Genomic DNA, 25,716 nt, shown 5'->3' on the forward strand with positions numbered 1-25,716 from the left:
TCTTAATCAGATTGATTGGGAGGCGCATTGATACTGGAAATGCGGTCTGAACTGAAGGGAGTTGGGGTATTTACCACTGTTGCTAGCCAATCAGAATCCAGTATCCAAACATGCTGTTGTGAAAAGGTCAATAGCATACTCAATCTATGTATCAACTGTAGGTGGGGTTTAGATGAAGGCCTCAGCTACAGGACCAGGTGGAAGTCTTCTCTTGTCAGCAACAGGAACGGCCTCCTTCTGTGTTGACCGTAAACAGTGTCGTTGTTTTAAAAGAAAACAAACCCAAAAAAAAAGGATTATCTCATTTGGAACCAGATGCTGGTCCAATCAATGGGTTCTGCCCAATCAATCTGGGTTCACACCCAACCCTGAGCGGCTGCTATATATAGCTGAACAAACACTGTGTGGCATGCGCACACGCTCGCGCTATGTATTGGTATACACACATCTAGTGTATGGACACGCGCACAAAAACACACACACACACACACACACACACACACACACGCAGAAACAACCAGGAAGGTCTTCTTGAGAACTTTTTCTTTCTTATTATTTTTCTTTCTTTTCTTTTTCTTTTTTACAAGAGCTTGTTGCTTCCTTTCTGCCGATGTACCTTTACGTAAATGTTTTGGTCACGTCTATATGCTTCAGTCTGCACGTTTTGGGGACATAGTGTTTACTTAAAGAGGCCAGGAAACTCCCCTTTAGGACACGGGGCACAATTCCTCAGCACAAAAGGAAATGTTTTTTCCCAAAAGCTTGTCTGCCAAATCACTTGTCTTTGTTAGGGCTCAGTGTCCCGGTCTGGGCTTTTGATAATGGTTGTTCGTGGGCAGCTGAAGCTCATGTTGTAGACTGCATGCGCCAACATCACATAAATATTATTCATGACTCGTATGAAGGTGTAATAATGTGTGTAAGGGGTACAGTGGTTGACTCAGGCCACGGGTGTGTTCCTACCTCTGTTTTGGGGTCAGGCTTCGGTTGTTACCTCGGTTCAGATGTTTGAAATAAAAACAAGAACTTTCGAGTAGCCTTTTAAACTTGTTCTGGCCAACTGGTGATATGTTTGAGGAAAAAAAGAATGAATTCACTGCAACAAAGAGTCAACAACATATACTTCTAATTTGATGCAACCCTTTCTTTATCCAGGTGTGTCTCATTAAAATAACTTTTTCTTTTTTCAAGAGAGATCTCGTCCAAGACATGTTTCATTAGCTGAATATAAAAACGTTTAGCTGTTTTTATTATGCAAGCATTACATGATGTAATAGGCCCGTCTGTGACCTAATGAGTTGAAGTCAATCATGTAATTTCCATTGACCAGACCGGTTCGGCTCGGCACGGCTCGCCTCGGCACGCTTTTGAAAAGTTCCATATAGGTTCTCCACTATACAGGAACGACCCGGGACTGTAGGAGGAGTTACGTGTCATAAGATTCCCCCCGCTATACAGATCAGCGGGGGAAATGCGATAAGAATTATGTCAAAATGCAGCACTATCGTGCACAGATCAGCCTTACAACATGTAACGTTAAGTGCCTGTTACTTGCCGCTTTCAGTTCTAGTAGACTAGTTTAGATCTCGCAACCAGGGAAATGCCGACATGTGTTAAAGCCCCGATTCTATTTTTATTTCTCCTGACACGTTGAGCACTGTGCTTTGTTTTGTTAGTGAACTACCGTAATAAGCCTAAAAAAGTTAAACTGTTCAAAAAGTGCAACTTCTCTGCTTTCAGAAACTGTTTGAATTTTTTAGATTGGGCATATACTGTAGTTCATGAATTACGATAGTTTGAAGGAACGCTGTAAAATCCTGTCGGCGCCGACAGCTCCGGTTTCGGAGCAAGACGCGAATCTATCGGCATTAGTCAAATACATGCTCACATCCAGTCATCCGCTCACTGCTCTCCATCAAAAATGGCACATCCATCAATAATATTACATAGTAACAACTGCTCTGATTAGATTGCTTAGATTGTTTAATACATCAACGGGGGGAAAAGCGAGATGAAATCGCGAGTATCATGCTTCCTCCATTGAATGCAAAGTCCTATCTATTCCATTCAAAGTGTTTTAGCCTTCCCCCTTTCCACTGGTAATAAGGAATTGGCAAGAATAGATCGATATAAATAGATCAACATAATGCAGCACTATCATGCACAGATCAGCCTTAAAACATGTAACGTTAGATATATAACGGAGCGATGTATTCCTACGGAAAAGCTGACTGACGCGGGGCTCATACAATCTCCGCGTTTGTACGAGTGCTCCGGTGTCTTGCTGGTAGTCAAATATATTTATTTATATATACAGCATATGGATGTTACGTTCCTGTTACCTGCCGCTTTCAGTTCTAGTAGTTTAGATCTCGCAACCAGGGAAACGCCGACATGTGTTAAAGGGAGGAAGACGCGAATCTACCGGCATTTGACTCATGAGTGAACGGCGAAAATGGCTGGACGGCACAGCTTGGGATTCCATTGAAGTTACAGGGAACTATGTGTGAACGAGGCTTAAATGTTGAAATAACAGTAATACAATGTTCATTGATAAAATGACATAAGGGATGGAAAGGGGTTTTAGAAGGGGGATGATGAAGCGCGCTGGACTGAGGAACAGCATAGGCACAGGACATCGCCATAATAGCGATTTTTTTGTTATGCTTGTTGTAAATAAAAGTTATATGATGCATTGAAATGACATTAAACTAAGATAATACGATGGTTATCATAATTGTTCTAATCTTTATTACGGTAATAAGTTATTACAGAAACAGTAAGTGACATTTTCCGAGAGCGAAATCTGTTGTGGTATTTAAAAATGGCGGTTAGCGAAGAAATCTATGAACATGGGATGACGATTTCCATTGACCAATCAACGGTGTGCACGTTACACGTCACACGCAGCCTGGCAAAAAAGTACCTTTCGCTACCCATCCCGAACAAGAACTAAAAATGGCACGGGCACCAAAAATGGCACAGGTACTAAAAATGGCACGGGTACTGTTGGCAGTGGAGAAAGGCTAAAGAACAGGCCGACCCGGGTCGGCCCTGTAGTGGAAAAGCGCCATTAAGATCTATCCATGTTTAAACGTTTCATAAGCTCATATTTTGTAGCTTTACTTATTTATTTTAATTTATTGGTACAATTTCCTAAATGTCAACAAATATCAATTTTTGTTTTAATGGAATTGACCGGAGCAGATAGCCCTAGGACAGATAGCCCTTGGACAGATCGTGAAAACCGTTAGAATTATAGGTTCTATCTCCATTTTTGTCAAAATTTAGTTTTTTACATAATCTGATCCATTAGGTGTCTATTAATGCCTGTGTGGTGTTATTTTTAAAATGTTTACATTTTTGAGTTAGTAATTCATAAAATACAAAGGTTCCATCTCACAAAACATAATGGAATGTAAAAACTTTGACGCTCAATACCTCTGAACTACCCTAAACAGAGATAGAACTTTATCATTCTAAGCTCACGAGATGCCAAACGTTTGATCAAAACTGATGAGTCCAGTCCTATAATTTAGCTGATCATGTTCCATGAACCATTTTACATTTACATTACATTTTGGCATTTAGCACGCCTTTATCCAAAGAGACTTACAACAAGTACATTTGTCTGAGAAAGTGAATCATCTATCCGTAAGTCATCTCAAGAAAAAGTAATCTATCCTCGATGCCAGGGGTCATTTGCAGTCACAATGCTAGAAGGAAGACTTTTCTTTTTTTCCAACTGTTATACCCCTAATGTGTGTTTGTTCAGATTGCTTTTAGTGTCTGATTTGAATTGCTTTCAAATGGTGTATCGCATCAAGAATTCGAATGTACAGATTCATAAAACACACGTGTCTTTAACAATGTATATTCAAATGAATGATTTGAATATAGAAATGGAAAATGACTAAATTGGTTTCCACACAAACAGGTGTGTAACAGTTTCTTTTCTGTGTGTGTGTGTCTCTCTCTCTCTCTCTCTCTCTCTCCAGCAGACCTCCCCAGCTTCTCTGACCCCCACATCCCTCTAGTGGCTCGCCAGATAATGCAGCGAATGATCCGCCAGTTCGCTGCCGAATATACCTCAAAAACAAGCTCTACTCAGGACAACCCCCCCCTGCCCAACGGCATCAAGGACCAAAGCCTGCCGAGAGCGGCCTCGCTGGCCCGGGCCCCAGCCCCCGCCCCCCTGGCCCTCCCCGCCAACGACCCCCCCTCCCCCACCCCGGGCCCGGGCCTCAGCCCCACCGCCGCCGCCGTCGCCGTGCCCTCGTCTGCCGCTGGGAACGGTACCGGTACCGGAACCAGTGCTGCTGCCTCCGCACAGAACCCCGTCCTCAGCAAGCTGCTCATGGCCGACCAGGACTCCCCGCTGGACCTCACAGTGAAGCGGGCCGAGCCCCCACCCACCACCACCTCACCAGGTCTGTCACATGACCAGGAGAATAACTGGTTTATTTGCCCTGCAATCAACTTCAGTCAGTCAGTTGTTGGAAGGTGGTATTTTTTGGCTCTAGACACAGGGTCAGCTATAGTCAGCGCTCCTGGAGCAGTTATGCGTTAAGTGCCTTGCTCAGGGGCACATGCAACTCCCTCCTGAGGTGGAGATCGACCCAGCGGTCGTTGTCGGAACTTACTTTCTTTTTTAAACCTATATGACCCTTCTATAACACTTTTATGACTCTTCTGTGACTCTTCTATAACACTTCTATGACTCTTCTATAATACTTCTAGGTCTGTCCCATAATTCATCCTTTTCTCCTCTGACTCATCGTAACACCTCTATAACTGTATTAAACACCTCTATAACTGCATTATAACACATCTATAACTGCATTGTAACACCTCTATAACTGCATTGTAACACCTCTATAACTGCATTATAACATCTATAACTGCATTATAACATCTATAACTGCATTATAACATCTATAACTGCACTGTAACACCTCTGACTGCATTAAACACCTCTATAACTGCATTATAACACATCTATAACCGCATTATAACACCTATATAACGGCATTATAACACCTATATAACTGCATTATAACTATATAAATAATGCAGTAGCCTCAGTGGATTAGAACAAGAGGCTAACCCAACGAGAGGCTAACGAGAGGTTTTCCTTTCCATACTTGGCTAGGAAAAAAAGCAGGCCTTTTTTAATGGTCAGATCACTTGGTCAGGAAAAAGTCAAGAGCCTAAAAAGGACACACACACACACACACACACACACACACACACACACACACACAATCAACTAGAGCTGGTGGAAGGAGCTGGGTTAGCTAACCCTAACCCTAACCCTAATCTCTTTACAAATAGTTTGAAGGGCCAGAGTGTTTTTTAGAAGAAGATCCATCCTAGATCTCCATCTCTGGCCAAGCATTTAGTCATTCACCCACTTTACCATCTTAAGCATCTGCTTTAACAAGGCAGCTTTCCTTTCCAAAACAAATGTTTGAATCTAAAAACCTCCCCCATTTTTTAAACTCTTCCCACGTGACCTTTACCCTATTTCGGACATTTCGGGAGGATTATCCCTTAATGCACACACACACACACACACACACACACACACACACACACACACACACACACACACACACACACACACACACACACACACACACACACACACCATAGCACTGTGATGTGTTTCCATGACTATTTCCCTCCCCACTCGTTTATTTTAATATCACATCACCTTGTTGTTCTCCGTCATCTGATTAAACAACCAAAAAGCCCCGAAGATTAAAGAGGCCGGTCACACTGCTCCTATAGAACGGGTCGTAGGGTCAGATGCACTTTGGGGATTACCCAGTGGAGGAGGGGAAGACACACACACACACACACACACACACACACACACACAGCTGTCAATAAACAGTGATTCAATGGAAAGCGTAAAATAATGGTTAGTGGTTATTTTGACAATTAATATGATGTTGATGGCATTGTTTTCATCCTGTACACTAATACAGTACACAGTTCTCCTTCTCAGGCTTATTGATTCATATATAATCTCACACACACACACTCACACACATGCACCACAGTAAACTGTAGATAGCTGTAAATCATATACTAAGCGTGATAAACAGTCTACTCCTTCTGACCAGTGTTGCCAGATGGGATTGTTTTCCAGCCTAATCACAGTCTAAAAATGGCCCAGTGTGATCATAAGTACTAAGTGGAATAGTAGCCCAATCTGGCAACACTGCTTCTGACGTGTGGTGTTGTGTGTTTTCATCCTCAGACGGAGTCCTGGACCTCTCCACCAAGAAGAACCTCAACCCGGGCGGTACCCCCTTCAAACGCTCTCACAACCTCACCCCCACGCCCACAGTCAAGGGGTGAGTGCAACCCTAACCCTAACCCTCTCACAGCCTCATGGTAAAAATGTCTGCTGGTGTACAGTGCCTTCGGAAAGTATTCAGACCCCTTCACTTTTTCCCCACATTTTGTTGTTTTATAGACTCAATTTAAAATGAATTAAATTAAGTTAATTTGCCATCAATCCACACACAGTACCCCAGACCGTTTCTTGAGATTTCTGTAAATGTATTAATATTGAAATACAGAAATACCTCATGTACATAAGTATTCAGACCCTTTGCTATGGCAAAATGAGCTAAAATGCAAAAATGTCATCAACAAATCCCTCAATAAGTTGAATTGAGTCCAACTACTAATGCAAGGGTTCATGTTATTTTGGAATTAATAGCTTTGTTTTTATAGGGTCTCTGATTTACACAGGAAGCAATTACACACTACTAGGTCGTCCTCGGACAAGCCCTCCATCGGCGCTTCCAGTCATCCCGGTCCTCCATTCATCTGGCTAGCTCCCCGATCCTCCATACATCTGGCTAGCTCCCCAATCCTCCCTACATCTAACTAGCTCCCTGGTCCTCCATACATCTGGCTAGCTCCTCGATCCTCCATACATCTGACTAGCTCCCTGGTCCTCCATACATCTGACTAGCTCCCCAATCCTCCCTACATCTGACTAGCTCCTCGATCCTCCATACATCTGACTAGCTCCCCAATCCTCCCTACATCTGACTAGCTCCCTGGTCCTCCATACATCTGACTAGCTCCCCAATCCTCCCTACATCTGGCTAGCTCCTCGATCCTCCATACATCTGACTAGCTCCCTGGTCCTCCATACATCTGACTAGCTCCCCAATCCTCCCTACATCTGGCTAGCTCCTCGATCCTCCATACATCTGACTAGCTCCCCGGTCCTCCATTTATCTGGCTAGTTTTATATGAAATATACTGAGAATTGAAGTCTGTATCTCTACATTCTGGGAAATCGTAGCTAACAATTCAGTCTGCCTGGGGGACAGTGCCAATAACTCTGTGTCGTACTTACTAAAGTCTAGCGTTTCCTGTCACCACATTTGCCAAGATTAGTGATCTCATCTGGGGAGTCGACTTGTATATAAGGGCCGAGCTCAGAGAAGGAGGAGGGGCTCAGAGAAGGAGGGGCTCAGAGAAAGAGGTGCTCAGAGAAGGAGGAGCTCAGAGAAGGAGGAGCTCAGAGAAGGAGGAGCTCAGAGAAGGAGGGGCTCAGAGAAGGAGGTGCTCAGAGAAGGAGGTGCTCAGAGAAGGAGGAGCTCAGAGAAGGAGGAGCTCAGAGAAGGAGGAGCTCAGAGAAGGAGGAGCTCAGAGAAGGAGGAGCTCAGAGAAGGAGGAGCTCAGAGAAGGAGGTGCTCAGAGAAGGAGGGGCTCAGAGAAGGAGGAGCTCAGAGAAGGAGGGGCTCAGAGAAGGAGGGGCTCAGAGAAGGAGGAGCTCAGAGAAGGAGGTGCTCAGAGAAGGAGGAGCTCAGAGAAGGAGGGGCTCAGAGAAGGAGGAGCTCAGAGAAGGAGGGGCTCAGAGAAGGAGGGGCTCAGAGAAGGAGGGGCTCAGAGAAGGAGGTGCTCAGAGAAGGAGGTGCTCAGAGAAGGAGGAGCTCAGAGAAGGAGGAGCTCAGAGAAGGAGGAGCTCAGAGAAGGAGGTGCTCAGAGAAGGAGGGGCTCAGAGAAGGAGGGGCTCAGAGAAGGAGGAGCTCAGAGAAGGAGGGGCTCAGAGAAGGAGGAGGGGCTCAGAGAAGGAGGAGCTCAGAGAAGGAGGTGCTCAGAGAAGGAGGAGCTCAGAGAAGGAGGGGCTCAGAGAAGGAGGGGCTCAGAGAAGGAGGTGCTCAGAGAAGGAGGTGCTCAGAGAAGGAAGAGGCTCTGGGTTTTGTAAACTCTAGACTGATCTCATGTGACTTTATTAATAAAAGGCTTCAAGCTAAGATGATCAATCTCCTTATGTTCAATATTCAATATCAATAGATAGGGATAGAGAAGAAACCAGATCAATCCACTACACTAGCTCGCCGGTACTTTAAGCTCGCGGGTGCTTTCCGCTCCTGCATCTTTCTTGAGTACGTCCACGTATGTTAATGTGGGACGCCCTCGTGATCGATGCCTGTGTGTTGGCTCCCACAGAACCAGTTTGCAGGCTGGCACACACTGTGTCGATTAGGATGTCACTACCAACTTTTCCAAAATTTCCAAGAAATTTCAAAAATGTCTCTTGATCCTGACAAACTCTTCAGTGCCTGCCAGTGACAAACATACCCATAACATGATGCAGCTACCACTATTCTTCACATGAGAGATGTTGTGGCAACTGTGCTGGATTTGCACTAAATTTAATGCTTTGTAGTAAAAACCAAATGCATTTAGCAGACGCCTTTATCCAAAGCGACTTACATCAAATACATTTGTCTAGTGAATCATGTAAGTGAATCATCTATCCATCAGTCATCGCAAGAAAAGCAATCTCTTCTCGGGCCTGGAGCCGTTGGCGGTCATAATGCTAGAACAAAGAAGAATGAAGTTATTATTATTTATTTTATTTTATTTTTAATATACAGTAGAGAAATTGTAGAGGGGGTGGAGAGGTCACAGGAGGCACAGTTAAGGTGTAGCCTGAAGAGACGGGTCTTCAGTGTACGGCGCAAGACAGGGAGTGAAAGGTGAAAGCTCGTTCCACCAGCGGAGTGCCTGGGCGGTGAAAAGCCATGACTGGGTTACGGCCAAGCTCCACCTGCTGCGTCGCGTCAACTAGCCATCGACGTTGCGTCAACTTCCCGTTGTCCAAGCTCCACCTGCTGCGTCGCGTCAACGTTGCGTCAACGTCAACGTTCTACTCTAGCTCCACTGGCATTTTTTGTATACGGGAATAATTTCACCCTTGACTGCAATTATGTCCACAACAATAACAACATCATACAGATCATTTTCCAATCAGGGTAATATTTTATCTACATATTCCCAAATAGATAGTTGCTAGTTCAGTAGATGTTCAACTAACTGTCAACAACATTTCAACTAACTAACCACTAATCCTAAACCTTGCCCTAACCTTAAATCTAACCCTATCCTTAACCATAAATCTAGTTACATACAAACGGAGATAGAACCTTATCATTCTAAACGGAGATAGAACCTTCTCATTCTAAACGGAGATAGAACCTTATCATTCTAAACGGAGATAGAACCTTATCATTCTAAACTCCAGACATGTCAGATGATGATCATACCAACGTTTATTCATCTGATACATAGAGTATCCATTCCTGCAACAAGAGTTCACCACAGGTGCGGTGATTGACGCCCCACAGCGCCCACGTGGGGCGTCTCATTGTGACGTCTGCGTCCATCCACCGTCAAAAATAAAACTTTTTTGAAAGTCTACTTTGGACGCAGCCATCGGACGCAACGCTGACGCGACGCTACGCAGCAGGTGGAGCACCTTTCATTGATTACAATGCATTTGATCCCAATTTCGGACGCAACGCACATTAGACGCAACGCTCGATGGCCATGGTGGAGCTTGGCCGTTAGAGAGACTGCTGCTGCCTCCACATAGAGGGTTAGTGAGACTGCTGCTGCCTCCACATAGAGGGTTAGAGAGACTGCTGCTGCATCCACATAGAGGGTTAGAGAGACTGCTGCTGCATCCACATAGAGGGTTAGAGAGACTGCTGCTTCCACATAGAGGGTTAGAGAGACTGCTGCTGCCTCCACATAGAGGGTTAGTGAGACTGCTGCATCCACATAGAGGGTTAGTGAGACTGCTGCTGCCTCCACATAGAGGGTTAGTGAGACTGCTGCTGCATCCACATAGAGGGTTAGTGAGACTGCTGCCTCCACATAGAGGGTTAGAGAGACTGCTGCTGCCTCCACATAGAGGGTTAGTGAGACTGCTGCTGCATCCACATAGAGGGTTAGTGAGACTGCTGCTGCCTCCACATAGAGCAGGGGTCCCCAAACTTTTTTCTGTGAGGGCCACATCATTTTTCCTTTCTGTGATGGGGGGCCTGGGTCGGTCTCTAACATAAAATAATATGGAACGGAGTGAAATGGAGGCGGTTGCGCAAAGCAATTGCGCGCAGGAGAGCACTGGTGGATGCACACAAAGTCTAAACAGTTGAATTTGGATGGAATTTATACCTATAGTGATATGTCAATGAAATATAATCAGTTTTACAGTCTGATACATGAGGGAGGACCCTCATCATACACGGGGGGACCCATGAAGCAGGGCTGTCTGGGGGTCCTTAAACGAGCATCAAACACTTAATTTCTTGCATTCTGGTGAATTGATATGCACCAATTTGTGACCTTTCTGCATCAATTTATGGTGGAAATGTCATTATTTATGTAAAGGAAAACACAATATTCAGGCACCAGATGATCAAAATATAATGTAATATAATGCAATATAAGGCTCTCAGGCATTCTGTACTTTCAAATATGTATTCTCCTTGAACAGTCAACATACTATCAGCTATTTCGCTAGCAAAAACGAAAGCTAACTTATTTGCGAAACAGCGCCCCCGCCACCACGTCGGCGCAATGCCGCAATTGCAGTTAGAAATGACAGAAATCCACCGTAGAAAATACGACCGTCAGAGTTTTGTTGAGAGCTGGAGGCGGCAAGAAATATGACGGAGGCGGCCGCCTCATAATATGCAGGAAAAACCCTGCTTGACACAGATCATGAACAAATTATTTTGTTTTCTCCTGCAGCTGGGCATCTACATTCTCTAATCCCCCATTGTTTCAATTCATCTGGTGCCTACTTGCGGAGACTCACTGCGGGACACACCTCCTCCGCGATCACATTCATACATTTATTGACAAACTTCTTTGCCTTTAACAATAATAATCACTTGTGCACTGTTGGTTAAAAACCCTGCATTCTGAATCAACTTTTCTCTTTACCAACCGTTTGGCCATTTTTCATCTCTCTGAATTTTCGTTCTAGCTCGCGTGCACCTGCTATAGATCCGCATTCTGTGGGCGGGTGAAACTAACTAATAATGTTATTAATGAAAATAATTTATAACTAAGGGACATTTTAATTTGAAAGCCAACCTTTAATATCAAATACAGATATGATATGATTAAAACATATATTTAAAGTTAAATTTTCAAAATATGTTTCTGGCATTGTTGAGAGTGTGTGGGGGCGACGTTGTTCAAAGGGCCGGTCCAAGTGTGGGGGTGGGCCGTGTTCGGCCCGCGGGCCCTAGTTTGGGGACCCCTGACATAGAGGGTTAGAGAGACTGCTGCTGCTTCCACATAGAGGGTTAGTGAGACTGCTGCTTCCACATAGAGGCGGTGGTGCCAGTCGGCCAGCAGAGGTGGAAGAATGGAGGTGAACTGATCAGACAACAGAACACAATGAATGAATGAACAGGCAGGTGTATGGGGTCTGACCATTGCTTGCATGTAGGAAGGGGCAGTTCCCTTTTCCGCCCGGTAGGCAAGCACCAGGGTCTTTAATCTGATGCGAGCTGCTACCAGGCGCAAGTGAAGGGTGCGAAGGAGAGGGGTGATATGGGAGAATTTTGGGAGGTTGAAATAAACACATTTCCAGCCACTTTCGTTGCTGTGTCACTTTTAATTCATTGTTGCAAACACAATTATGGAAATGAGAGAGGTTATTTTCCATCAAGGGATTCTTTTTGGCCACTTGGTTATAAACCAATTTTGTGACTGAGATGATGTTGTCCCAACGACTGTGCTTTTTTTCTCTCCATCATTAAACTTTATAGATTTGTGTAAGTCTCCCCAGGCCTCAGGGTCACATTCCTGAGCAGTTTTGTTCCTCTCCATTTGCTCAGTTTGTAATGACAACCTGATCCACACAGTGTGTCATTTATTCCTATGCAAATCAGAGACCCTATAAAAACAAAGATATTAATTCCAAAATTACATGAACTATTCTCCTTGCATTAAGATGGACTTAATTCAACTTATTGAGTGATTTGTTGATGACATTTTTGCATTTTAGCTCATTTTAAGTGTCATAGCAAAGGGTCTGAATACTTATGTACACAAGGTCAGATAGTAGAAGTGTATGTGACACGTGCACGAAAACATTTTTATGTGCCGGCAAACCTGGTGCCTTTTTTTCATGTTAGTGAAATAGCCAGGCTATTTAAATGGGTAAATCACATTTATTGGGGGGAACAACTGGGAGTACAAATGTACAGAGACCCTTAGGAGACATGGATGTGGGACATCATTATTTTTCCCCTCACAGTAACTCAGTAGTTAGTTAGTTAGTCCTCTTCACCCCGTTGAGGGGCATAGGGCGTCCACCAGAGCTCTCCATCTCACTCTCTTTTGGGCCTGGGCCTTTGTTTCTTGCCAGCTCACCCCGATGTTCTTCAGGTCTTGGAGTGTGGAACGTCTCCAGGTGTTTTTCGGCCTTCCAACTTTCCTCTTCCCCTGCGGGTTGTAGTCCAAGGCCTGTCTAGTGATGTTGTTGGAGTCCTTCCTAAGGGTGTGCCCTATCCAGCTCCACTTTCTCCTTTTGATGGTGGTAGCTATGCTGTCCTGGTTTGTTATTCTCCACAGCTCTTCATTTGTGATTCTGATGGGCCACCACAGCTTGAGGATGTACCGCAGGCATTTGTTGACAAACACCTGGATCTTGCTTGTGAGGCCCTCGGTGGTCCTCCACGTTTCAGAGCCGTAGAGCAGGACAGTCTTCACATTGGTATTGAAGATCCGTAGCTTTGTGTTGTTGGAGAGTTGCTTGGACAGCCAGATGGGCCTGAGTATATTGAAGGCTACTTGTGCTTTGCTGATGCGTGCTACTATGTCCCTGTCTGCTCCTCCATCCCTGCTGATGTTGCTCCCTAGGTATGTGAAGTGCTCCACGTCCTCTATAGCCTCTCCCCTGAGTGTGATTGGGTCATGTGTTTTCTGGTTTAGCTTCATGGTCTTAGTTTTCCCGATGTTGATCTTGAGTCCAAGCTGGTCACTGTTAGTCTGTAGCCTATCTGTCTTCTGTTGCAAGTGTGTGTGGTTTTCGGAGAGTAGTGCGAGGTCGTCTGCGAAATCTAGGTCCTCGAGCTGGGTGAACAGGGTCCACTGGATTCCTGTCCTATGGTTTTCAGTTGTTCTTCTCATGATCCAGTCTATGGCAATGAGGAAAATCAGAGGGGAAAGGAGACAACCCTGCCGCACCCCTGTCGTGATGGCAAAGGTGTTTGACAGTAACTCAGTACACAGTAAAAAAATAATCCAGTTGCTTTATTTGTTGGTGGGGTGAGATTTGTTTTTCTGCTCACAATTACTGTGAGGGGGAAAAACCCCAAATAGCATGAATCTATATATTATTTATATGAATCTATATATTATTATTTTTTAAAGTAATTTTTTCTGAGTGGGGCAGTCCCACTCATATTTTTGACAGATATAGTAGAGATTTTAGACTTGGTGAGAGAGAGAGAGGAGGGATGAAATGCAGGATATGTCCCCGGCCGGAATCAAACCGGGGACCCTGCGGTTACATGGTCAACGCTTAACCCGCTACGCCACCTAAGCGCCCCGAATCTATATATTTTTGACCTTACTGTTACCGGCCCAGCCGTGTGTGTGAGTGGAGAGTAGGCTACATGTTTCATGCCACAGATATTGAGTGACGACAGTCAGTGTAAATGTGTCCAGATGAGATCAGGATTACAGTATAACAGTGTTATAAGGCTGTGAATTGTGTTCGTTGCTGCAGAAGAAATAAAGCTCCTGTTTGTGAACATCACCACAAAGTTGCGCTAGCGTCTTTCATCAGCAGAGCGGTCCAGACTGCTAAGGCTAGTTACCAGCTACGAGCCTGGCTAAATGAGTCTAAAGTAACCAGTGCACTCCCAACTATGGTTCAGGGCCAGTAAGCTGGAAAATAAAATGAACATTACCCAAGGGCACAATTGAATTAGACAAATTAATATTCAATTTGTGAATAACTACGCTGTCTTCCTCTCCGTCTTCCACGGGTATTGCGTATACAACGTAATGATGGTCTAGAAGCACCTTCTGCTGGGATGACCGAATTGCAGCAATAAATGCATGGACAATTTTTAACCGTTTGCCAAATCTTGCACGATTTCTCCTAGAAGGCTTAGGCTGGGCCAAAAGAACCTTGGGGGGAGGGGGGGGTGCCTAAGCCTTTTCAATGCAGGAAAAACCCTGTGAGGTATTTCAATCGAAACACAGAAATAAACAAATAAAAACATGTTATCCATTTTTAATTGAGTCTATAACACAACAAAATGTGGGGGGAAATGTGAACGGATCTGAATACTTCCCGAAGGCACTGTATGTCCCAGGGGAGGCTGGGGGAGGCAGAGATCGGAGGACGGGCTCATTGTAGTGCATGGAACGGAATCAAACACGTTCCATGCCATTCCTCATCCATTCCATTCCATCCCGGCCTCCACCAGCCTCCCCTGGTCTGTAAGTATTATGCACGTGCATTTATAATTGATCAGGCTCAGTGAGTTCAATGCCAGGCCGCCTTTGAGACTTAGAGAAGCCCTGGACCGACGGATTCTCTTTGTCTCTTGGCATTCCCTTTATCGACTCATCGCCAACAATGCAGCGCTATCATTTATTGATACCAGAGCATGCCTTGTAGTCATATTATTTGCAACCAGTCACAGTCAAAATTAGTTCCGCGTTAAGTGGGAATAAATTGCTGTGGTAAATACAGTTGGCAGACCCCAGGAATATTTATCATCCAGAAGGTCAGTGATGGGTTATAAAAAGGCGGTATGTGTTGTTGGCCCTGTTACTGTGTAACGTACGGAGGAGGCCAGGGAGGAGCTGTAGTAACACACACCTCAGTGCTGCAGTGGGATTTTGTTAACGATCAAGTCATGTAATATTAACCAGAGGGGGGATGTGGTGTCTAAATTCACTCCCACTAGCCCCATGTACCACCTCTCCCAAACCCAACCACAGACATGGTAAACACACATCCTCTTGGTTGACCCGCAGCTTTCCTGATAAAAAAAAAAATCTTGATTCAGATCTTGTTCAGGGATCCTTAAAGATCTTGTTCTTTGACCCTGGTAGGATATTTATTGAGCGTGTTGTAATACGTTTGCATGGAATGTAGAGCAAGTTTCATCTTTAAGGACCCTGTGGAATTTTATTGTACAGGCTCATATCATTCATCAACGGAATGCAGGAGTATGGCTGTTTACATCTAAACTCCCCTGGTTAACACCATACTATTTAACTACCATAGTTAACCCCATACTGGTTAACTCCCCTGGTTAACCCCATACTGGTTAACTCCCCTAGTTAACCCCATACTGTTTAACTCCCCTAGTTAACCCCATACTGTTTAACTCCCCTAGTTAACCCCATACTGTTTAACTCCCCTAGTTAACCCCATACTGTTTAACTCCCCTGGTTAACCCTATACTGTTTAACTGCCCTAGTTAACCCCATACTGTTTAACTGCCCTAGTTAACCCCATACTGTTTAACTGCCCTAGTTAACCCTATACTGTTTGACTCCCCTAGTTAACCCTATACTGTTTAACTCCCCTAGTTAACCCCATACTGTTTAACTCCCCTAGTTAACCCCATACTGTTTAACTCCCCTAGTTAACCCTATACTGTTTAACTTCCCTAGTTCACCATATACTGTTTAACTCCCCTAGTTAACCCCATACTGTTTAACTCCCCTAGTTAACCCCATACTGTTTAACTGCCCTAGTTAACCCTATACTGTTTAACTCCCCTAGTTAACCCCATACTGTTTAACTGCCCTAGTTAACCCTATACTGTTTAACTCCCCTAGTTAACCCTATACTGTTTAACTCCCCTAGTTAACCCTATACTGTTTAACTCCCCTAGTTAACCCCATACTGTTTAACTCCCCTAGTTCACCCTATACTGTTTAACTCCCCTAGTTAACCCTATACTGTTAACTGCCCTAGTTCACCATATACTGTTTAACTCCCCTAGTTAACCCTATACTGTTTAACTCCCCTAGTTAACCCCATACTGTTTAACTCCCCTAGTTCACCCTATACTGTTAACTGCCCTAGTTCACCATATACTGTTTAACTCCCCTAGTTAACCCCATACTGTTTAACTGCCCTAGTTAACCCCATACTGTTTAACTCCCCTAGTTAACCCTATACTGTTTAACTCCCCTAGTTAACCCTATACTGTTTAACTGCCCTAGTTAACCCTATACTGTTTAACTCCCATAGTTAACCCTATACCGTTTAAGTCCCCTAGTTAACCCCATACTGTTTAACTCCCCTAGTTAACCCTATACTGTTTAACTGCCCTAGTTAACCCCATACTGTTTAACTGCCCTAGTTAACCCCATACTGTTTAACTCCCCTAGTTAACCCCATACTGTTTAACTCCCCTAGTTAACCCTATACTGTTTAACTCCCCTAGTTAACCCCATACTGTTTAACTCCCCTAGTTAACCCCATACTGTTTAACTCCCCTAGTTAACCCCATACTGTTTAACTCTCCTAGTTAACCCTATACCGTTTAACTCCCCTAGTTAACCCCATACTGTTTAACTCTCCTAGTTAACCCTATACTGTTTAACTGCCCTAGTTAATCCCATACTGTTTAACTGCCCTAGTTAACCCCATACTGTTTAACTCCCCTAGTTAACCCCATACGTTTTAACTCCCCTAGTTAACCCTATACTGTTTAACTCCCCTAGTTAACCCCATACTGTTTAACTCCCCTAGTTAACCCTATACTGTTTAACTCCCCTAGTTAACCCCATACTGTTTAACTCCCCTAGTTAACCCCATACTGTTTAACTCCCCTAGTTAACCCTATACTGTTTAACTGCCCTAGTTAACCCTATACTGTTTAACTCCCCTAGTTAACCCCATACTGTTTAACTCCCCTAGTTAGCCCATACTGTTTAACTCCCCTAGTTAACCCTATACTGTTTAACTGCCCTAGTTAACCCCATACTGGTTAACTCCCCTGGTTAACCCCATACTGTTTAACTCCCCTGGTTAATCCCATACTGTTTAACTCCCCTAGTTAACCCTATACTGTTTAACTGCCCTAGTTAACCCTATACTGTTTAACTCCCCTAGTTAACCCCATACTGTTTAACTCCCCTAGTTAGCCCATACTGTTTAACTCCCCTAGTTAACCCTATACTGTTTAACTGCCCTAGTTAACCCCATACTGGTTAACTCCCCTGGTTAACCCCATACTGTTTAACTCCCCTGGTTAATCCCATACTGTTTAACTCCCCTAGTTAACCCCATACTGTTTAACTCCCCTAGTTAACCCCATACTGGTTAACTCCCCTGGTTAACCCCATACTGTTTAACTCCCCTGGTTAACCCCATACTGTTTAACTCCCCTAGTTAACCCCATACTGTTTAAGATGAGCCACTGTGAGAGACCCCAAGCTGGGGACCCCCCATGGGCTATTTGAATTGTTTTGTTTTTAAGAAAAATCTTTGTGATTTTAATGTCTATTTCCCTCAGTTCGCCATGAATTGTTGATGTGATACGTGCTGGTATTTGATTGTAGTGACCCAATACGGCAAACATCCTCATTTAATATTTAACATTCATTAAGCATGTGAAAGACATTGTGAATACATTATGTCATGTTTAACATGGCATTTATTAATGTGTCCTGACTGTAAAGTCTTAACTTACTGCGTAAGTATGTAGTGAATAAATACGATCAGAAATGGGACTGGAAAATAAACCAGGACCAAAGTAACATGAACCATTACATCATGTGATTATGATGCAAATCTATTTCAAGTCAATATAATGTAAGCAGACGGTGAAATAAATTGTAACCGAAATATCACCTCAGAGATATTTGAACTGCTTTAAATGCAGACCAGCAGGATTCTAAACAACATGCCTTATGTGTCTTCTGCAGGCATGTGTTTTATCAGAGCATAATTTTTTCTGTTGCACTATTACCATTTCCAGCATGAATACCTATTTACGTGCTGCCTACACAGATGCATGTTCCCAATAGAGGATCTGGATTGTGATAATTGTGATTCATGCTGTGTCCTCTATGTTTTCCCCCCTCTCATTGTTGCTGCATTATTTATTAGTTTAGCAGACACTGCTGTTATGCATGGTGGCTTACACTGCCCGCATACGCTCCTTCTGTTTACACAGAACACAGTCCTACTGTACATCTCTATAGCATCACCATTCAATTCAAACACGTTTGTTTTCTTACTGGAGGGAAAGTTCATTGATTTCAATTATATAAATAGCATGTCTGAAAATTTAGAAGCAAGTTATAATTCCCCATGTTCTGTGTTACTAGATAAGTATTACATGCTTGATGATTTCACCTTAGTGTAAGTTGTTTTAGTGTGAGCACCTTAATTGTGGAGAAGAAATTAAACTAAAAGGATAACATAATGAGTATTATTCAGGCAGCAGGACTGAGAATTTAATTACTTTTAATTGAATACCAGAACTTAATTCTTCAGCCCATGGTATGAACTGCCCTAACTACTTTATCAACCAGACAGACTAAGAAGTCTTTAATTTCACTACTGTCAAGATGTCTTGGTAATTACTTTTTGCAGAAGTCTAAAATAAACATTATCATAAAGATAAATACCCAGCAACAATTACATAATTTAATTATTCTCACAATTCAGGAAATAGTTTTGCTTAAAATTGTTTGTTATTCACATGATGGTGTTTCAATGTTTATTCATTAGACTTGGCTCACATGTTAAATACTTAAGCTGCACTTGATTTAGTTTGCCTAGTAAAATTGAAGTCCCAAAATAGTCAACGCAAAACTAAATCAAGCACACCACAAATGTTTTCTAATATCCAACATACAGTGCCCTGCATTTTTCTTCTTCTTTTGGCTCTACCCTTTTTTTTTTGCTATAAAACAATTAAAGTAGAGATTCTCAGCTTTTATTTGATGGTATTTGTGTACATATTATATTGGCCTGGGTGTAGCAGAGAGGAACAGTCTTCAGGAGGCAGGCCTGGGTGTAGCAGAGAGGAACAGTCTTCAGGAGGCAGGCCTGGGTGTAGCAGAGAGGAACAGTCTTCAGGAGGCAGGACTGGGTGTAGCAGAGAGGAACAGTCTTCAGGAGGCAGGACTGGGTGTAGCAGAGAGGAACAGTCTTCAGGAGGCAGGCCTGGGTGTAGCAGAGAGGAACAGTCTTCAGGAGGCAGGCCTGGGTGTAGCAGAGAGGAACAGTCTTCAGGAGGCAGGCCTGGGTGTAGCAGAGAGGAACAGTCTTCAGGAGGCAGGCCTGGGTGTAGCAGAGAGGAACAGTCTTCAGGAGGCAGGCCTGGGTGTAGCAGAGAGGAACAGTCTTCAGGAGGCAGGCCTGGGTGTAGCAGAGAGGAACAGTCTTCAGGAGGTAGGCCTGGGTGTAGCAGAGAGGAACAGTCTTCAGGAGGCAGGCCTGGGTGTAGCAGAGAGGAACAGTCTTCAGGAGGCAGGCCTGGGTGTAGCAGAGAGGAACAGCCTTCAGGAGGCAGGCCTGGGTGTAGCAGAGAGGAACAGTCTTCAGGAGGCAGGCCTGGGTGTAGCAGAGACTACCAATACGTCACCAGCCCAACTACAGAGGCTCCACGGCCAGGTGGTCAAAAAGCATGGTCCCTAAAAAAGTACCTAAAAAGCCTGGAGAGGTCTGGAAAAGGGTCTTGTGGACAGATAATATTAATATTAGTTTGGAGAAAAAAGGATCTGTCCAAGATTTTCAGAATACCACCTCATCTGTGATGCATGGTGGAGCATTGGCCTGCACGATATAAGGAAAATGTGTGGTGTGAGATAACAATATTCGTTCAATATTGTGATGAGCTATGACTTTCTATGTCTTTCTGCTTTAATACACTGCTAACATAGACCCCAAAAATTGAATAGCCTATGCCCACTGAATAAAGAAATGAAATAAATGATTTAGAACATGCTTTTATTGAACACATTGCATATGAATACCCAGCCAATTAAACAGAACATTCATTTAAATAAGACATAATCATTTTAAGTTTAATTTCCCCTGTCTCCCTTTAATATAATTTATTCTAAACTCAACAAAAACATCTCCAAAATATCTGGGAGAAAACCAATTGAAAAAAAAAAAAACTGTTATGCCATTACATGTAATGATGTGATGGAATCTGGTATCGTCGGTCCAATTTGGTTATCAAACTCACAAAACCATCTTTGGTCACTGTGTTTATAGGCATCATATCCCAAATAATGAGTTATGGCCTCTGTTATTTCTCTGGAGTTTGGATATTTTTTCATAAGGAGTCAAACTCGCAAAACTCTTGAGTGGGGATGGGATGTTGTATAATGGCAAGGTTTTAGATCTGCTGCTCTTAGATGTTTGTAAATCTCTACTTATAACCACTAGACAACAGATTATAACAACAGACAACACATATTGTATATGTATACTTACATTGTCATCTTCACTGTCATTAATATTGTCAACAACTGCTGCAAAATAGTTTGCCATCAGCGAAATAATGGTAATGTTGTCGTTGGTGTCCGCCATGTTTACAGTTAGTTTGTAAAGACTGACCGTTCGTAAATTAACTGATTTCAGAGCACTCTATGACGTTGAAACCAGAGCACTCTGAAATCAGAGCTGAATTTTTAATTTTCGAATGCACCCAAAATGATTGTTCTTATTCATTGTGTTTCAGGTGTTTAATCTTTTGCGAGGTGATGATCATGTATGTTCATATCACGATGACAGTGAAAATACAATTTATCGGTCAGCCCTAGTGGAGAGGGGGGGGTTAATGTTAGGGCATGTATACTGGGCCACTGGAACTGGCTAACTTGTCTTAATCGATGATGTTACTGCTGACAGCAGAAGCAGAATGTATTCTGAAGTGTACAGAAACATCTTGTCTGCTCAAGTGCAACAAATGCCTCCAAATTCATTGGATGGCACTTCATCATACAGTACCGTAGCAACTAGGGAGTTTTTCAGGGCCACAAAGTGGAAAGGTCTTGACTGGCCATGTCAGTCTTCAGATTTAAATCCAATTGAACAGACATTTAATTTCCTGATAATAAGATTTTGGGGGAAAAAACAAACAACAACGGAAGATGGCTGCAGTCCAGACTTCAGGCAGTTATTGAATGCAAAGGATTGTCCAAATACTAAACTCGAGTGCTTCATTTGGACAATCGATGAATCTGTCCCATTACTTTTGTGTATCCTGAAATAAAGGGACTAATAAGTGTTGTCATTTCTCAATGGTGAAACCAATATGTACACAAATACCATCAAATAATAGCTGAGAACTCTAATTTACTACGCTCATACTTTACTCACGCTTCGAGTCTAATGTTCATTATGACTGACATGAAGATTAATTGACCCCATGACCCACACCCTGCTTAGTTGGTTAAGCAGGGTGTGGGTCATGGGGTCAATTAATTTTCATGTCAGTCATTATTATTATTATTATTATTATTATTATTATTAATTATAATACAGCTTTTATTTAAAAGTGCCTTTCTCAAATTCAAGGACACTGTAGGAAAAAAAGAAGAGAAGCAAGACAATAAACAACAAAAAGAAACAAAAAAGGGATGGGGGATAGTGTTGGTCAGGATCCATGCCATGCTGTACGAAGGCCAGTCTGAACAGATGCGTCGTGAGGCTGGTCTTGAATGTATTGAGATGTTATGTTATACAGCGTCTAGTAACACCACTCTCCTTCTCTGACCCCACAGGCACTCACTGAGAGTTGGCCATGCCCTCCGGGACGTGGAAGATGAGGACGGTTTGCTGCCAAGAAGCTTGCAGGACGGGTTTCGGGACTATGTCAGCACTGCCCCCCTCAAGCCCCCATTGGCCCGTTCTCTGCTCATCAAGGAGGAGCTCTTGACCCAGAAGCACCGCCTCCTGGGCCAGCCCCCTGCTCTCTCGTTGGCTAGTCTGGAGTCGGCAGGCCTGTTCAACCACGGGCAGTCCCAACCCCTCCTGGCCCGGGATGGCTCTCCTTGGGGTGGGAAGGCCCACCTGGACAGCCTGCTGAAGCTCAAGCAGGCCAGCAGTGTCCTCAGCGACCTCAAAGACCTGCCTCTGTTCCTGGACAACCACCACGGGGCCTTCTCGTCCAAGAGCCCTGGAGGCTTCCACCACCACGCCTCCAAGCTCCACCACGAGGCCAGGAGAGAGCAGGGCCACTCCCCGCCGGTGGACTTGAAGATCCCTCAGGTACGGGGCATGGACCTGTCCTGGGACTCCCACGCCTCAGACCTGTACGGGTACGGAGCCATGGTGTTGGGGGGTGGCCTGGGAGAAAACGCTCTGAGCCGGAAGCTCAGGGCCATCCTGCCCAAGCAGAACCGGCGAGGGGGCAGCCTGGGGGGCTTGCTGGACGGGGCAGCTGACTACTGGAGCTCCGACATGGACCAGTCCACCTCTGGGCCACCGTACCCGACCTCCGATCCCGAGGGAGACCCTGGCTCTAAGCAGCCCAGGAAGAAGAGGGGCCGTTACCGCCAGTACAACAGCGACATCCTGGAGGAGGCCATCGGCATGGTGATGGGCGGAAAGATGAGCGTCTCCAAGGCCCAGAACATCTACGGGATTCCCCACAGCACTCTGGAGTACAAGGTGAAGGAGCGCCTCGGTACCCTGAAGAACCCTCCAAAGAAAAAGCTCAAACTGATGATGAGGATGGAAGGCCAAGATTCCATCGCAGAATTGGAAACGACGCCAACCTCCACTCCGCAAGAGGACGGGCCGCCGGAGGGCGGAGACCTCAAAGACGAGTAAAACATTTCGAAAAACCAAGTTGAGAAACAACTAAAACTAAGAAACCCTGGGAAAAAAAATGACTTAGTAATTGGAAAATGGACGGGGCTTTATTTGTGCCAATTTACTTTGCAGTATCTGGGTGAGCACAAACGCAGGGATATGAGGAGGATTCTAAAAACCAACTGGAGAGAAAATTTGAAGCTAAACTAATCAGCTGGTTCATGCGGCGGTCACTTTGACACTGTACAAGCGTTTGTTTAGCTTTTATATCAAGCGGCGAAACAAATGCGTCAAAAGCCATGAGTTACTTGACAATTAACAACATTTTCTAAAGCATGCTAATTACCCCCCAAACCCTCGCCCCATTTTTTCTGAACTTGATACATTGACCCATCATTGCTTTTAAATGCAAGCTGGGCAGTGTAATATTCCAATTTGGGGAAAACCAGAGAGGGGGGTTGAAAATTTATCCTTTGAACAAACTGGCAAATTATGGTCCCCTAACCCCTCCTCTCTTTCATGAAGTACTAGTAAAATTGGTAAGTATGTATGTATGTTTTAATCCAACACTAAAGATAATAATGTCATGGATAGCTCTCACCAGGGATCTAAATCAAAAACCATCTCTTCTATCGCCAGGTAGCCATTTTGCTTTCACTGCAAAACGTTCATTCCTCCTTGGATATTCTGCTACTCTTTAAGTGGACGAAAGCAACATTAACCTGTCCTTTTTAGGAAAAGACACACAAAAGTCATTCAGGGATGCATGTTTGTGAGTTTCTTAGATACTACTTACTTGTAGGATTGTTTGGACTTTTTTTTTCTTTTCTTCTGTTCATTTTTGGTTTCATTTTTCGCTTTCTTTTGCACTACACTTTTGGTCTTGCGCTCACCGGCGCCCCTTTGTGGCCACGGACCTAGTTACCTCTGCATTGTTGCCCGAGCATCATGCACTTAGGGTCTGTCTAAAAGCCTGGCCTCAATATCCAACAGAGAGAAGTTGCCCCTAAACACTGACCCATGATCAGATGCTGTATAACTTCATCCCCCCTCATGGTTGAGTACTCTGTAGGGGGGGAATCTGATCCTAGATCTGTGGTAAAAAGGACAACTGCTATCTCGTGAATCTCCAACAGTGTGTCACCCATTCCCGGTCCTGAAGAGCCAGAGCCGCCTCTGGATTTCATCCCAACCGATGTCCTCATGTACAGTTTATGCATTCAACCAATTAGTAGGCAGGGTCCTCTGACTCCTGACTGAATGGAGAGATGAGACGGGGGTGTAAACCAGTGTCACTGTCGGGCCCTCTGGGACCATGGTGTGAGAACCTGCTGCTATAGTCAATGACCCTGTTCTGGATGACGAAGGCTTTTTGACGAGCCTCGGCTAACAACTAAACATTTCAGAACCTTTTTATTTCCTAGATTGAACTAAGCACGAGCAACCTTAGTCAATACGTTTTAAAAACCGTTCCTCTCCCTCGTTGTTTTGAACTTTCAAGGGCAGTTTATTATGCCAATGTGCATTTATACTGGGGTGGGGTGGGGGGGTGGGGTATTTTGCAGTGGGAGGGGTAGATAAATAGGGGTAAGTGATTTAATATAATATAAATTATTATTGTGACACTGACTTAAAGCCAATCCGCATTTCTGGATGATTTTTTTCCTCATTCTGAACTCAGGGTAACTGAGACAGGTTTCTCTGATGATGCGCTTTGGAGCACGGACGTCTCCTGCGGGACCTATAGTTGAAGGGCAGGACAGACGTCTCACTCAGCTACTTCTGAGGGGGTGGGACTAGGTGGGGTTTAATAGCCAATAACCTGTGGTGAATCAATGAAGAAGAAAACAAAAAAAACACTGAAGTGGGTGGGGGGGGGGGGGAGAAGTTTGGCGATAAACTTCTGAAAATAGCACTTTTTAAAAAATGAGAGAGAAAGAGAAAGATGTTTGAGGTTGTGCATGCAGTGTATCTCTTTTTAACAGTAACAATGGGTTGTGGGAGGAAGAGGGGGAGTAGGGGATGACCAGAAAGCAAAGGAGAGAGAAAAAAGCTTTAGTGTCTGAACACTTTCAGAGAGCTGCATCTTGGACCCAAACAGATTATTTTTCCTCTCAATTACCTCCTTGGCGTACACTGGTTGACAGCTTGAATTTGTTGAGTTTTGTGTAGTGTAGTGTAGTTGTTGTTTTTGTCCCCCCTCACTCCTTGCAGAAACGGGGGAGAACTGTCGTCACATTTTGTCAGGGAGAAAGAAATCCTGCTGAGTAAAAGTAAAACTAAAAGTTAAAGTAAAAAAAAACATAAAAAAAAAAAACGAAAAAACGAAATAAAAGATGCTCTTGCTTTCTGGAAGGAAAACAGGAGAGAGAGAAAAAAAAGTGTTTTTATTTTTTTGGCCCGCTGTTGCTCTGTGGTAGATGTTGCTCTTCGCTCCCACACTGCCTGGTGCTCACCCGGTCTGGGAGGTTCTTAATGAAATTGTGCATCAAACATCTCCATTATTTCAACACTGATGAAATGAAACTTCACTCCTTGAAATGTACTGTACATTTTATTTATTTGATTTTCTTACTTTTTTTTCTACTGAATGGCATGCACCACTT

General features: G+C 43.9%; 1 protein-coding gene across 1 annotated transcript in view; it reads left to right on the forward strand.

Annotated features, from left to right (window-relative positions):
• lcor (ligand dependent nuclear receptor corepressor) overlaps window positions 1-23,128 on the forward strand; it is a gene marked incomplete at both ends in the record, with an annotated part of 70,497 nt that extends 47,369 nt beyond the window's left edge. Inside the window, 3 exons of the mRNA XM_080522641.1 lie at window positions 3,999-4,430; window positions 6,269-6,365; window positions 22,078-23,128. Coding sequence (XP_080378767.1) covers window positions 3,999-4,430; window positions 6,269-6,365; window positions 22,078-23,128 — 1,580 coding nt within the window. The remainder of the gene's footprint in view (window positions 1-3,998; window positions 4,431-6,268; window positions 6,366-22,077) is intronic.
• Window positions 23,129-25,716: the final 2,588 nt, after the last annotated feature.

The sequence above is a fragment of the Nansenia antarctica genome (assembly GCF_963989245.1).
Source record: "Nansenia antarctica genome assembly, chromosome: 2".
Classification (NCBI taxonomy): Eukaryota; Metazoa; Chordata; class Actinopteri; order Argentiniformes; family Microstomatidae; genus Nansenia; species Nansenia antarctica.